General features: G+C 42.9%; 1 protein-coding gene across 2 annotated transcripts in view; it reads right to left on the reverse strand.

Moving 5' to 3' along the window:
• Positions 1 to 14,164, reverse strand: part of trrap (transformation/transcription domain-associated protein) — an 86,032-nt gene that overhangs the window by 16,587 nt on the left and 55,281 nt on the right. For both annotated transcript variants that reach the window (XM_029281565.2, XM_029281564.2), the window contains 7 exons: positions 12,677 to 12,872; positions 11,874 to 11,992; positions 11,626 to 11,772; positions 10,160 to 10,260; positions 7,205 to 7,406; positions 5,070 to 5,231; positions 20 to 110 (listed from right to left, as the gene is read on the reverse strand). In XM_029281565.2, coding sequence (XP_029137398.1) covers positions 20 to 110; positions 5,070 to 5,231; positions 7,205 to 7,406; positions 10,160 to 10,260; positions 11,626 to 11,772; positions 11,874 to 11,992; positions 12,677 to 12,872 — 1,018 coding nt within the window. The remainder of the gene's footprint in view (positions 1 to 19; positions 111 to 5,069; positions 5,232 to 7,204; positions 7,407 to 10,159; positions 10,261 to 11,625; positions 11,773 to 11,873; positions 11,993 to 12,676; positions 12,873 to 14,164) is intronic.

Raw genomic sequence — 14,164 nt, forward strand, 5'->3', positions numbered from 1 at the left:
TACAGCCATGTTTACTCACCGCTTTTGTAGCGCTCCCTCTGCTCGATCTTGAGCGTCAGGTAAAGGGTGCGGATGGGAAAGTAGACAGCCTGGGGGTACACTCGTCCCACCTAGCATATAAAAGAGGGTCACAGATTACATTTCAAAGACTCCCCCTCAGGACCGCAAAGGAGGGCGAGAGAGGTGAGGCAGGCGCGGGTGATGGAGAGAGAGTGGAACAGACAGACTGTGTGTGTGTGTGTGTGTGTGTGTGTGTGTGTGTGTGTGTGTAGGGGGGAGAGAGAGAGAGAGGGAGAGAGAGAGATATCATACTGATACAGCCAGAGATCTCTGCTGTAACACAGGGAGCGTTTGAAGCTCGGAGTCAGGGGAGTTAGGGAAGCTTAAAACACGTCATGGCAGAATTACAAAACTGAATGTGACTGATGATGAAACTGCCCTCAAGACTTTCAAGAAAAGTCACTGACAACATTGGAAGGCTCAGGACATAAGAGACTTGGAGTTTTACACACATAACAAATTCACCTCCAACTTGGTGGAGGACGAGTTCCTTTGATAGGTAATGCAGCAGCAGAATTTAGAGCTTACCTAACATGCAGAGGTGTTTGTTTTCATTATTAATACAAAAAGCAACTTCATTTATTGTTGATGTCTTTCAATTGTTGTCCTAATTTGTGGTCCAGCAAACTCAAACTGCAACATGAATAGTGAACATCTTCATAAACACCTTGGTTAATTTGAGCGAAGGCCTCAGTAGATGAAATGTGGAAATATCCAGCCGACACAGACAGAACAAACACTGTAGTTCCTTGAATTGACTTGAAGCAGCCTAAAACAGGTGAGTCAAGTCCCATCAAGTTCCATGATAAAAAGCCCAACTAGCTAAATTAAAACATGAACGAGATTCATTTCAGTTGTACAGACTTTAAGACATGTTTTAATTTGATTAAACTCCTTCCATATATTTTAGCTTCAATGTGTGCACTTGTTAAAAAGGAGCTGTTTGTGGTTGTTTTCAGTGACAGTTGGGTGCTGCTTGCTGGCGGACTGAATTAGTCGAGGTGATGCTGCACAGACAGTCAGTGAACTTGACATCTTGGTGCCTTTTTGAGGTTCTTTCAAGCGAATAAAGGACAAAAAAAGATGTCTTGATGTGTGGTTAATTGTACCAAACAGGCCGAACAAAGAGTGTGTGTAGCGACTCGATTTGAGTATTTATATGTTAGTACAGATGAGCAGTTATTCTAATACATCATCTAAGTCATTATTTATAACTTCACTTTGATTTTTTTTTTTTTAGGATTTTTGTTGGATTTTCCTACAAGGACAATGGGCGGCTCTGTGATGTTTTTCAAATAAGGGATCTCATTCTGTGCAGAATTACAGTTGTTTACTAAGGTAACGAATACTGTACAGCCCATAGCTCCGCTTCTATTTAATGGTCTTGTCCAAATATTGTCTTTTCTGGCTCCATAAAAGCAACAAAGCATCGGCCAAAACGACTGATCTAAAGGCTTCAAAGTGACATTTATATAAACCAGTAAGTGATGACAAGATGGTTCAAATACAGAGAAAGCTCTGAACAAACTTCCAGACTCTCCTTTCTTGTTGGAGCAACAACTCCGACTCCACACGTCTGTAAATACATTTTCAATACACAAGAAGGGGACCACTGTTAAGACATCACAGCCAAAGAATGTTTTAAAGGAAAGCAAAGGATCCACCCTCTGAATGAGAAAGGTGACCTCACCTCGACACCGATATGTTTGTGAGTGTGACATGTAGCGATCACTGTGACTGCACAAAGCGAGCGCCTAGAGGTGTAACACGAGCTGTGACAAAGAATCCTAAGTACCTACAGAGGCAAGATCAGAGACCTGCCATATTCAAAAACTAGAAGCAGAGGCAAAAAAAGATTTCCGCACATGTTCTTTCTTTTATGAACATTTCTCTGGAGGGTTTTCTTGAAGGAAATTCCTTTTATCATACATTCACTGTATAGATAAATAATTTGTAGAGATGTAAAGTTATCAACGCTGACAACAACAATAACCAAGTTGTAAAAAACAAACAAAAAAATTAAAGATTTTTCCTTTTAAAGATTAAAGATTTTTCGTGCTGGGAGAGGTCGTCCAGCCTGGCTTTAAGCCCACTGGATATTGGTGGATGACCAAACCACAAAGTTCTCTCAGGTCTTGGAGCACAATTTCATAGGCAACAATTAGACAGCTACTTGATCCCTTCTAGAGCCTTTATACGCCTGCAGGAAGAAAGAGATACCACCACATCTCAACAACCACAAGGAGCTCAATATTTGACAAAAAAAATTGGGTCGAAGGTGGATGGTGCTCAGGGAATACAAAGGAGAGAACGAGAAAGAGAAGAAGAGGAGAGAAGAAGCCTTTTCTCACTGTAGCCTAAGGCTAAATGGATGTTGTCCCTCTTAGCCTTCTCTGACTGTATCCACATTCCTCTGTAATCTCACCAGAGTCTTCAGAGGGATTCCCTAACTGTCCAATTTTAAGATTACAAAAAAAATTGGCTAAGGTTAAAAGCTGCAAAGGACGCGAGTGGATCGGTGAGCAAATGAGCAGATCACATTGTACTTCTCGTTAGACTGGACTGCTAAAAGAGTTGTTTCAGATCCAGGCAGGTTTAGATACTTCAAGGATACTCACGTAACCCTGAACTCTACATGGTCACTCATTCAGCTGTGGTTGTGCTATAAAGGCCGCACCGCCGCTGTGGAGTCAGATAGGATTAACTAAGTGGTGAAAACGGGCTGCTGTTGTTGCTGCTGTATAAGCCTGAACATCCTGGTGAGGACACAGACGTGAAGAATGAAAACTATTATTAAGTTGAACTACATCTAGGAAAACCCCTTTCCTTTTCCTCAATGGTGAGGTAATTCAGCTATGGAGAAAGCTTCAGCCTGACACCAAAGGCCTCTAACTGCTCTTTTGCGGCCCTAAGTGCAGCCTTGTGTGCAATGCTTCCAGTAGGTGAAGCCACAGCCTCAGTCATGAAGGACTCAAGTGAAGTTACAGTCACCTCCTGTTGTGAATATTTGTGTGTCCAAAGGGTGCTATTGCAAATTAAGTAAAATGTGAGCACATTTAGAGGGGAGGCGCCGGTAGCCTAGCGGTTAAGCACTGAATCCGACCTGTGTCTCCTTTCCCGCATGTCATTCTCCACTCTCTCTCTCTTCCCGGTCCTTAGCTCTATCCACTATCCTATTTTATATATATATATATAGATACATTTCCTTTCTTTCTTTCTTTTTTATGTGACCACATTTGTAAATCCTTTATTTATATATATATATATATATATATATATATATATATATATATATATATATAAAGTTCTCTGCAAATATTTACACGCTACCTTCACCTAATCCCTCATATTCCTTAAACTCATAAATTTGAAATGCAGTTATTGTGCAATTTTAATGATTCTCCTTTCAAAGTCGGAGGAGAAAGACACTCTAAAAGTGAAAAATTCACTCCTGAGATGTTAAGTTTGAGGACTGGAGTTAAGAGTAATAGTGAGAGGGGGGCTCTAAGTGGCTTCTAACAGCAGCATTAAAGATGAAAGAGGAAGGAAGGCAGAGAGGAAGAGGAGGAACCACAGATCAGGCGGCTAATGGGAAGATAAGAAATGTCATATTTTTTGGCGAGGCCGAGTTGGGCCGAGGGAAAGAGGGCGAATGGCAGACGATGAGAAACCGACAAGGGAGGGAGGGAGGGAGGGAGGGAGGGAGGGAGCGCGTGTGTGCGGGGGAGAGGTGTTGAGATTCTCTGTTAACTTTTGATTCATCTTCCCTCCCGCCCCCAGGCGCTCTTCTCCTCACCTTCATCAATATTTCAACATACGTTTTTTAAACATCCCGCCGCCGCAGAGAAACTCTAAATAATTCAGGTCGGCGGCAGAGACAAAAGCCTTCCATGCATTAAAATGTGGTTTTCTTCTAACATGGGAAAAAAAAAAAAAAGGAGATGAAGGAGAAGGTGTCAACCTTTTAGTCTTCAGTTATTACAAGTTGACGAGGGGGACCAAAGCGAGGGCTGAATCTCTGTAGTCGTCCCTCCGACTTCCATTCATAAGCATTCAGAAGGTTGGCTTTGGTCAAAGTGAATCTACTGTAACAGAGGATTCTTTGAACCTTGTGAAAAAACGTGCGTCCTCTACATCACCTAAAAATATTTAAATAGCTTGGCGTTATATAATCCCAGAAGCTGAATCCATAGTAGAGGATTCCTTCAGCACACATTCGGTCCTTCTTCTCATTCATCTCTCTTCAACACTTAACACTTGTATTTTAAAGCCCAAGTCTATTCCCTCTTCTTTTTTTCCCCTCGTCCACTTTCTCTCACATCCTCCATACGATACTCCTGCTCTGCTGAGAGGACGGCTGTTTGTTATAGCAGACTACTCTTTGAAGATCACCCACTTCAAATTGTGCGGAAATAATACTCCATTAAGCAAAGCAAATTAGTCCTCGCTTTAATTACCAGCTCTGTTCCCGCAGTGCGGATGCGTATGATATTAACTTTAGAATCATTTCTTGAACAAATAATTTAAAAGCCAAATTACGGGGGGGTGGGGGTTGGGGGGGGGGTGGGTAGAGGACACCAGAGGAAGCCAATAAATTGCTGTAAAAAAGGGACAGTGGGGGAATCTGAATGCTTAATTTGGTAAATAGAAAACAGGAGAGAGGCCACTTTGGCGTGAATGCGGTTAATTTATCTTGATTAGAAAGACGTGCATGAGCACTAATGCTAACGCAGCAGCCAGATGTGCTGCCCCGAATGGATGATAGAAGCCAAGGGAGCAAAAAAAAAAGGAATGATTGATGGGAGAGAGCAGGGATCCAAACATGAAACTGAATGAAAAAGTGACATAAAAAGACGACTTTGAATGGTGAGCTTACTTTTTTAAAAAGCTGTTTCACAGATGTTTTCATGATAGAGAAAGTAATTTACAAGACCCAAGAAGATTTGGGCTTAAGCTGCACGGGGATCTAGATCTGGCTTTGGCAAAGAGGTTTTGGAGAAAGGCCTCACCTGGCTGATTAGGTTGAGCAGAGGTTTCCCTTCTGAACCAACAAGGCAGGTCAGGAGCTGTGGTATCCATGCCAACCACTGGATGGGCGGGACTCCAATGCAGTACTTGTCCACAGCATCTGCCAGAGTGTTCTTGTCGTCAAAGCTGAGAAGCCACAACACCTAAAGAAGTGAGATTGTGGGAGGAGGTGAAGACAGGAAAGAGAGCAGGTAAGAAAAGGAGGGGAAACGTCAACAAATGGAATGCAACACTGTGCCAACAACTGTAAGACAGCACGCAGTGAGAGGTAAGGTCTCTGTCATTAATCAGACCAGTCCTGCTCTGAATGCCAGGCAGCCTCTTGGCAATCCCTCCTATGATCAAAGCTGCGCCAATGTGGAGATGATCCCCGCTCCCCTGGTGTGCTTGTGTGTGCATCTACATTATGATGAAGACATTAACCCCACTCAGCCCCCCCAGGCTCCCCTTAGTGAGCCGACCAGGGTACACAGATTGTGTATAATTACTGATAATGACCGGTCACCTCACATCCCTGCATCAGGACTAAGCTGTGCCAACCCAGCTTGGCAGCACGATGCCGAGGGGGGGGCATAGAGGTAGCTGCTCTTTTGCTAACAACAAGATGAGTCGCTCTAACGTGACTCATGTGTGCCGCTTTGCATTACGCAGAGACCCAGCAGGCAGATTGGTCATGTTTTCACAATCTCTCCACTCCCTTTGGTTCATTATTTTTTTTTTTTAAATGTTTTAGTTAATTTATTGATTTTTATTTTGATTTTTTATTATTTATTATAAATTTATTTAAAAAAAAATAAAAAAAATAAAAAACTGAATCCTCAGGATCTATAGCAACAAATAAATAACTCAAATAATTAAGTTCATGTTCAAAAGGGATAGGAAGAAGTTCAAAACTTTTCTGGTCTGACTCCTTCTTATTTTTGTGCATTATTCACAGAAAACAAAAAGTGTTCTCATCAATCAGTGTATGATGTTAGACTTGTTGGCGAAAAAAAATTATGTTTTCAGACAAAACAACAACAATGGAACAGATAGTTCCCATTTTAGTTTAAATATCGTGTTGCATGTTTTCAGCTCGTCATCACAGTTGCTCCACAGACTAACACCTTTAATAATTACAACTAAGAAATGATGTTTGTAAGATGTTTAATAAAAGTAAAATGAATTAGAGACTTTTCTTAAAGCTGTTATTTTCTTAGATTCTTGTTTGTACGATCAAATACAATATGCTGCACACTGTGAAAATTGATATATTGCAAGACCATCATATATTGATAAATTACAATATCTGATCACCTGGACAATAAAGAAATGCCTCTTAAAAGGTCAAATCCAGTGTTGGTGTGTCTTTTTTATATCGATATTTGGCACAATGTATCGCCCAATTTAGGACATTACATTGCTGTATTTTGTGACACCTCTAGTTGACACCTTTCTGATTAGGAGGACCACTTCAATGGCAGAGCACATTACCCATTAAAAGAGCACATAGAGGTCTTTCTTTACTAACTCCTAAAGGGACTGGAGGGGCTGTACTGAAAGTGTGTGTCAGTGCAACACAGTGGGATGCTTGTTAGTGAGGAGGAGCCCGTCTTGTTACCTCCCGGTACAGGCGATACTGCAAAGTTTAAGTTCAGCTGCATTTGGCCTGACCGTTAGAGAGAGGTCGGTCCAGGTAGAGGGTTGGTGAGATTGCAGTATCAGGGGAGGCCATTAGTCTGTTAACCCCCCCCCCCCCCTCCGTGCCAGAGGATGGCCTTCCCTCTAACATCGATCTGGCGTGGGAACCCATCTGCTCTCTCTACCGCTGGACTGTAATCGATCAAATTACTGCTCTCTGCCTGTAACTGTGGCAGAGTCTGAGATGGAGAAAAAAATAATGCCTTTCTTCTCATCAGCGCAAATAATGTACGGCCTGGAAGGGGTCAGGAAACAAGGGAATTAAAACTGACGGTATCTGAAAGGAGATGTGATAAAGGATACTGGTGAAATAGAAAAGAGCTGGCTGAAGGAGTACTTCCAATTAAACCTGCTTGTTTCAAAAATATATTTATTTACTATGTGGTAGATGGAGACAAACAGAAAAAAAAACCTTGTTCCTTATTCCTTTTCTCACCTTTGCGAGGTATTTCCGCGACTTGCTCTCGTTCTGGTGGCGGCAGGCGTGGAGGTAGCAGGTGATGGCGGAGACTCCCAAGTGCAGCTGTCGGTCCTTGACGAAGATGTTCTCCAGGTAGTCGCCCCACATGGCCCAGGCCTTCACCAGGACGTCGTGCATCTGTACAGCAGCAGAAAAGGCCTTATTGGCCTCCTCTGACCTGGAAAAGATGGGCGGGCGGGGGGGGGGAGAGAAAGGTGAAGAGCGTTAGAGAGTGAGGGTGACACTGAGTTGTCAGCAGGTGAGGGAGCAAAAAGGGAGGCAGGGAGAGGGAGGAGGGGCGAGGGAAAAGGGAGTCAGAATGAAAAATAAGAAAAGATACAAGATAGGAAAGGACACTAACAGAGGGAGTGGTTTGAAAGAGATGGATTCAATACTTGTGTGGAAAGCGGAAAGAAAAGAAGAGAGATGGAGTGTGCAAGAAACAGATTATGATGATCAAATTTTGAATTATGTACTACACATCAATAAGCACCATATTTCATTTGCTGTAATCTTCAAGGCCCTCCCTCTCAGGCTCTACAGAGTAAGCATTTAACCCGGCATGAATTAATGTCACCGAGGGCTCAGACATTCTGCTATGTCGGAATATGAGTTAAACCCGGCCCTATCATACTGCGCAGATCGATCCATTAAATACAGGGTGACACACGAGCTTAGCATCTTCCTATTTCATCAGAAGTGACAGGGGCTGCAGCAAGGTAAAAAACCTCCGGGTAATGGCTGTATTTATCTGTACACAAATACTTTGACCGTGAAGAGCATTGCTGAAGCTTAGAGAAATCTGCAGGCTGATAAAACTTGAGCACCCTTGGTTTTTTTTTTTTTCATCCTGGTAGTGCAATCTAGCAGTCAGTGTGAGTATTCGATTTAGAAGCTGTTAAATAGCAGGTGAGAGAAATAAGACAGGTGAGATCTGGCAGTGCCCACCCCCCCCCCCCCCCCCACATTTTGACTGCACCATTTATGCTGACAGAGAAATATATTCTGACTCATCAGCTGTTTGCTCCCACGCCAAGCGGCTTCTTACCCACTCGTTGGCACGCGGTGTGAATAATTTTCTACACACACCTTTCAGCGTTTGATTAATAAATAAGATGCAAGAGGCGCAGCCACCCTGCAGTCAAAACAAGGAGACAGGCCTGTCGATATGGAGAAGCATTACTGAGCCACAGCTTGCAAACGGACCTTCTCCATTCTAGGAGCAGTTCCAAAAACTGCTCTACCACTAACTTACAGTGAAATTCCTCCCCAGCCAATCAATTAAAATGCGTTATTATAAAAGGCATTTTGGCATGTGATTAAGAAATGGGAGCTTGATTGCTATGGGAGTCAGAGCCGAAGACCCCTCCAGTAATACTTAATAGGGTTGCCTCAGTCACTTTGCCAATGTTAAAGTACATTAACAGTTTCTACTACCCGACTCGACAGGAGCACAGGCACCCAACAGACTGTCAAATCTCTGACACCCATTTAATTGAGTGATCCCAAAATCCTGAGCATATGTGGTTGCACATGCACACACATACACACACACACACACACACACACACACACACACACACACACACACACACAGAACACTCAGCCCCCCCCCTAACCCCCCCACTCTGCTGTTAATTCTCCCCACGGTGTAACGGGAAACTTAATGATTGCAATAAACCCTGCTGAGGTGGAGGCAAGTTTTGCTGATCCCGGTGATTCCTGCAAATTGCCTTGAGTTAATTATTGAGCTGCATATACATTTAATAAGCCCTCCTCAATTTGTCTTTCACCCCTCAGGACGCCATGTAATGTCAAAAGTGACGGGCGAATAGGGGGTAGCTAAAGGGGGAAGGCTTCGGGTATCAAGCGAAGCATGGAGAGCAGTTGTGCCGCTGCGGAGGCAACCTCTGCAGCTAAAAGAAAAAAAAAACACAAAATCTAATGGCAAAGACGTCAAATGGAAGCCACACGAAGTTGAGGTGAGTAAGCTGGAGGCAAACAGTGCAGATTAGATATGACTTCTAAATCCTGACATGATAAAACACCCACACAGTCAGGGGAGCCCTTACACAGTTTGAAGGCAGTTTTTTGATATCGATGTGTTGTAGTACTTGAGCACAGGAATTGGAATAGAGCCCAACTCGAGTCCTGTTTTTTGGGACTCGTGGCTCGACTTGGACTCGAGCACTGAGGACTCGGACTTGAGCGTTGACTGCATTCAGAGTTGGAAGATGGCGAGTAGGGGGACTTATGTATTGGCAGAGACTGTTTTACTGTTTGAGCTGACTCCTTTTATTCTAAGGTGACTCAGACTTGAACTTTAGGGACTCACGACTTAACTCTGACTTAAGGTTTGGTGACTTCACTACAAAAATGTGATAATGAACACACACTAGGGCTGGGCGATATGGACCAAAACTCTTATCTTGATATTTTTTCACTGAATGGCGATACTTGATATATATCGATATGTCTTTTTTAACAGTCAGTTGCACAAGTTCAACATGTACATGAAAACAAACTACCTGTTTGTGAAATTAATTAATTTTCTGTATAACAAAATAAACACAGTTGTGTGTTTTGTTATCCATTTGGACTTGAGCTTAGTTTAGCATTTAGTTTTTTGAGTTTGGCTCAGAGAGAGAGAGAGGGAGAGACAGTGAGCTGAGAAATAGGTGAACGGTCAGCTCTACATAAGAAACGTATAACGTTATTTTAATGCAACATGAACTGCTGTATATCGATATTAACAATATTGTCCTACCCTATATCTGGATTGAAAATATATCGATATATCGCAAAAACTCGATATATCGCCCAGCCCTAACACACACTGACAAGAAGTTGAGAGTAGCACATCTGAAGTTAGCTATTATGTGCCAACTACTGTACAGAAAGACCGGACAGCTGGGGCGTTGATGGACTTACTTGTTGATTTGAGCCAGGAACATTCCCTTCAGGGCGTAGAACTCGGCCGTCATCTCCTTAGTGAAGTACTTCAGGTTGGTTGACTCTATCACCTCCAAACCCTAACAGACAGAAGAAAAGAAACAACACCGTTTGAACTACACACTGAACTGCCGAGCAGAAACTTTGCTAAGAAGACACCCCGACGTTGTGTTTTAGACAGGGCCGTAATCACAGGTGAAAAACAAACAAACTGCTCGCTGTTCATTAAGAAGTGAGAAAAGAGGTGTTAAGGGAGCTAAACTTCCATTATGGTGAGCCTCTGATTAGGTGTCCCCCATGTGCTGCTGTGACAAACGATGTGTAGCGGTAGAGAGAGAGACCGAGAGAATCAGAGCAGATGAGATAGAAGAGAGTGAGAAAGAGAGAGAGGAGTGTCTGCTGGCACTTTTAATGACTTGTGGTGTGCTGAACTGCTTCTATTAATCAGAGTACTCCATGGGCTTAAGAGCAAGCTCCTGAGTAACGCTCTCTTATAAGTCTCCCTGCTATAGCTTGTCACCCAGAGCCACCCCAAACGCTTTTTAGCTCTTACTGCTTTCCCAATCGAAAGAACCGCTAACTACACCTCCGGCAACTGCTAACAGAAATCAACCCAAGTGCTTCAATCACATGAAGTGCATCCAATGTGTTGTTCTTTAGGAGAACTTTTCTATAAATTCCAACATGCAGGACCCAGATCCAGATTTCTTTCTGCTTTCTTGTATTGTGGTGCAGCGCATTCGAGAACACTTCTTAAAGGCGTCTTAACATGATCAGAGCGTGTACAATAATTGCATCTGTACGTTGTTATGCAGATACTTAAAAACTGTACATTTAGTGCAACAGAAGTAAAGCAAAGAAGTTGAGAAAAGGAAGACCCCAAAAGAAGCTAAAAATTAAAAAAAATTAAAGAAAGTCAAATATTTTGACAGATTTGCTCACAGGTCATCCGAATCAAACATTACACACCTAGAAATCCTAGCTGCCACACACATACCAGGCCTCTGTATTAGCAGGGTTGGAACATGGGTGCTATTTATTTATCAAGACTTGATCAAACATGATTAAGATTGAAACATCTAAATTATGTTTTTTCTCTGACGAGAAGAATTTTGAACATAACATATTTCATGTTTTACTATCATCAGTGTTATAAGTGTGCATGTACATGATCATTTATGGGCGGAGTTTTACCAGAAGTGACGCTGTGGTAAAAGGTTGTTGTAAAGCATTATGGGAATGAGGGGGGACTAAAAGGGTCAGCAACGCCGGCTGACGCATCCATACTTAGTAAATAATTCAATCCTTTGTTAGCTTCAGGCACACTTGACAGAGTAACAGCTTAAAGCGCCCTGAGTCACACTGCTCAACAGGCAACCAGCAGAACCTGGCCCCCGTTGATCAAGTCGAATGCACAGTGTTATAGTTGTGTTTTATTTTTTTACCTGCATGCACTCGTTCTTGCCCATGACGCCGGCCAGCTGCAGGTAACATTTGACCTGCTGTCTGATCTTCTGGAAGCAGTCGACGATGGGCACCGTGGGGATGGTGTGGATACGACTCAGGATGTCCAGAGCCACATTCACCAAACCCTGAGGAAACATCGGTGTTAGAAGGTTTCATAAACACAGTTAAAAATATATATTTTAGGAAATGCACTTCAACATAGTTGGACATCAGCTTAAGCCGGTACCTGTTTGCGTCCTATCTTGCCGTACTGAATGATAGCAGAAGCCGAGGCGTGAACTCCCAGCATGGCGTTGTTGTTGTTTGGATCATGCTGTGTGTTTGTCTCGTACGCCGTCACTATGGCTGTGGACGGAGACAAAGAGTTCAGAATAGCTTTGCTCTTCACTCAAACGCTGTATTTGAAGACTAATAAAAATGGAGGAGAGCTTAGAGCAGTATGAACACTGGGGGCCGTCTAGCACTCTCAAAGCCCAGCTATCATAATGCAGAGGAGAGCACTGGGGACACTGAACGTATTGAACAGTAAATGGGCCATGGCGATGGATTTCATCAAGAAAATTCCATTTCACTTTAACATAAGTTTGAAAGCTGTCACGTAAAAAATGAAGTGGATTTTTATTGGCATGGTGCTGCAGAAATCCACTGCTGTCATTACTGCAGCGCCTCACAGAGAGAGTTTTGAGCTCAAGTTGCTTGAGACATCACATTTTGCAGTGGCTGCCTCGCTGAATGGTTTCAAAGTCACCGCAGGAGAGAGCTGAGCACTGAGCAAGGTAAATATGTGTGTGTGTGTGCGTGTGTGTGTGTGTGGGGGAGTTATGTCCTGCAGTGAGAGAGAGACTACTTTAGCGAGCTGACATTTGGAAATGTACAGAGACCCTGAGGGGGTTCTGCACATTGTGGCCTTTCAGAGAAGACCCCATTCTGGAAGTAGGAGAAACCTCAGCAAGAGTCCAGATACTTCTGCAGGAGACCCTGAAAACATGTCAAGTGTGTGTGTGTGCACGTGACAGGCATTACACTCACCTTGGTAGTGGTGCTGGCGCCACATGAAGATGCTGCTCCAGTGGGACAGGTCGTCGGAAACGATTGGCAGTCGGTTCCTCCATGTTTTCACTACAGTCTTCATATCGTGGAGGCTGGTGTTGCGGCCCAGGTTAGCCGGCTGAAGCCCCGCGTTGATTTGGGCCGCTTCCTGCAGCTCGATGATCTGCTGCGCCGCCTTGTGACCAGAATAGAGAAAGTTAAAATCGGCTCTTACATTTTAAACAATACGGTTATTGTCTCATAGTGCCAACAGTAAGTGCAAAACATTTACAAGACAATATAGACTTAACCAAAGTGTGCTAACATAAGCCTGCTAACACAACAGTGCAGATCACAGGTGATTGCAGCTCGAGCCAATGACCATTTTGTCCACTGCTTGCGCTTAACAGTGGTGCGTTCTAGGGCGATATCTACTGGATCAAAAAGTCGCGCAGTCCTGCTTCAACAACTTACTTTAGTTTAAAACCTTTTTTTTTTTATTTGAACAAGGTGGCAGATCTGCAGCAGAAGCCAAATGGCAAACTCTTCTGATTGGAACGTTTTGTGCTTTTTCTTTTTGTACGTTTTTTTTTTTTTTTTGGTTTTGTGTTTTCAGGCTCACTCTGCAGCCTGCTTCAAAGACTCACTTCAGACAGTGAACCAGCTGCGCTTAATATTCACACAGTTCATCTAAACAAACGTATTCTACCAGCTACATTTCTTACTTTGTTCAAACTGCATTACACACATCTTGCCATCTGCCATCAATCAGTGACTCTCTCTTTTTAAAGAAATCCTGTGTACATCATCCGTTTTCTTTTTGTGTCTTTTTAAGGCTTCTCTTTTTAAGCGGTGCATTAGGGCACTTTGACATGCATGCTAAAAGCCTTCTGATTTATTTTTCTACAGTAGTTCTTGTTGTGTTCAGAGTGCGGGGTGACACATTAAAAAAAGGAGAACATCTCTGGAAAAAAACATCAAAATGAATTGAATTAACTGGAGCTAAAGGAGAAAGACCTGGAAAAAGGGTCAGAAAAAGATGATGACAATATGCTTAGAGACAGGATGAGGAGGAGAGGGACATTAGCAGGGAAAGGTGAGAAAAAAAGAAAGCATGAAAGAGTGTCAGGCCACAGCATGAGTGTTCAAAATGACTGTGAGAGAGTATTATAGCAAGAGCATCAAGAGTAAGACACGTGAAGGATGAAATAAAAGGCAAAGAGACTGGAATAATAACAAAAAGAGGACTGTTTCTGTCAAGCTATTGACAGGCATGATGACAGAAGACAGACTGCTGCTGTTCACTTCTAGGTCACTGGCTTGACAATCATACTCGACTATCCCAGGGACTGAAAGCCTCCACACATAGAAGGAACAAAGTGACCAAACACATTTCGATCAAAGGACAGGAACACATGAAGATCCCTCACACAGCTTGGAGAAAATCATTGTGCGGATCTGATAAAATATATTTTTTAAAAGAATCTT

Source organism: Labrus bergylta, chromosome 21, assembly GCF_963930695.1.
Source record: "Labrus bergylta chromosome 21, fLabBer1.1, whole genome shotgun sequence".
Classification (NCBI taxonomy): Eukaryota; Metazoa; Chordata; class Actinopteri; order Labriformes; family Labridae; genus Labrus; species Labrus bergylta.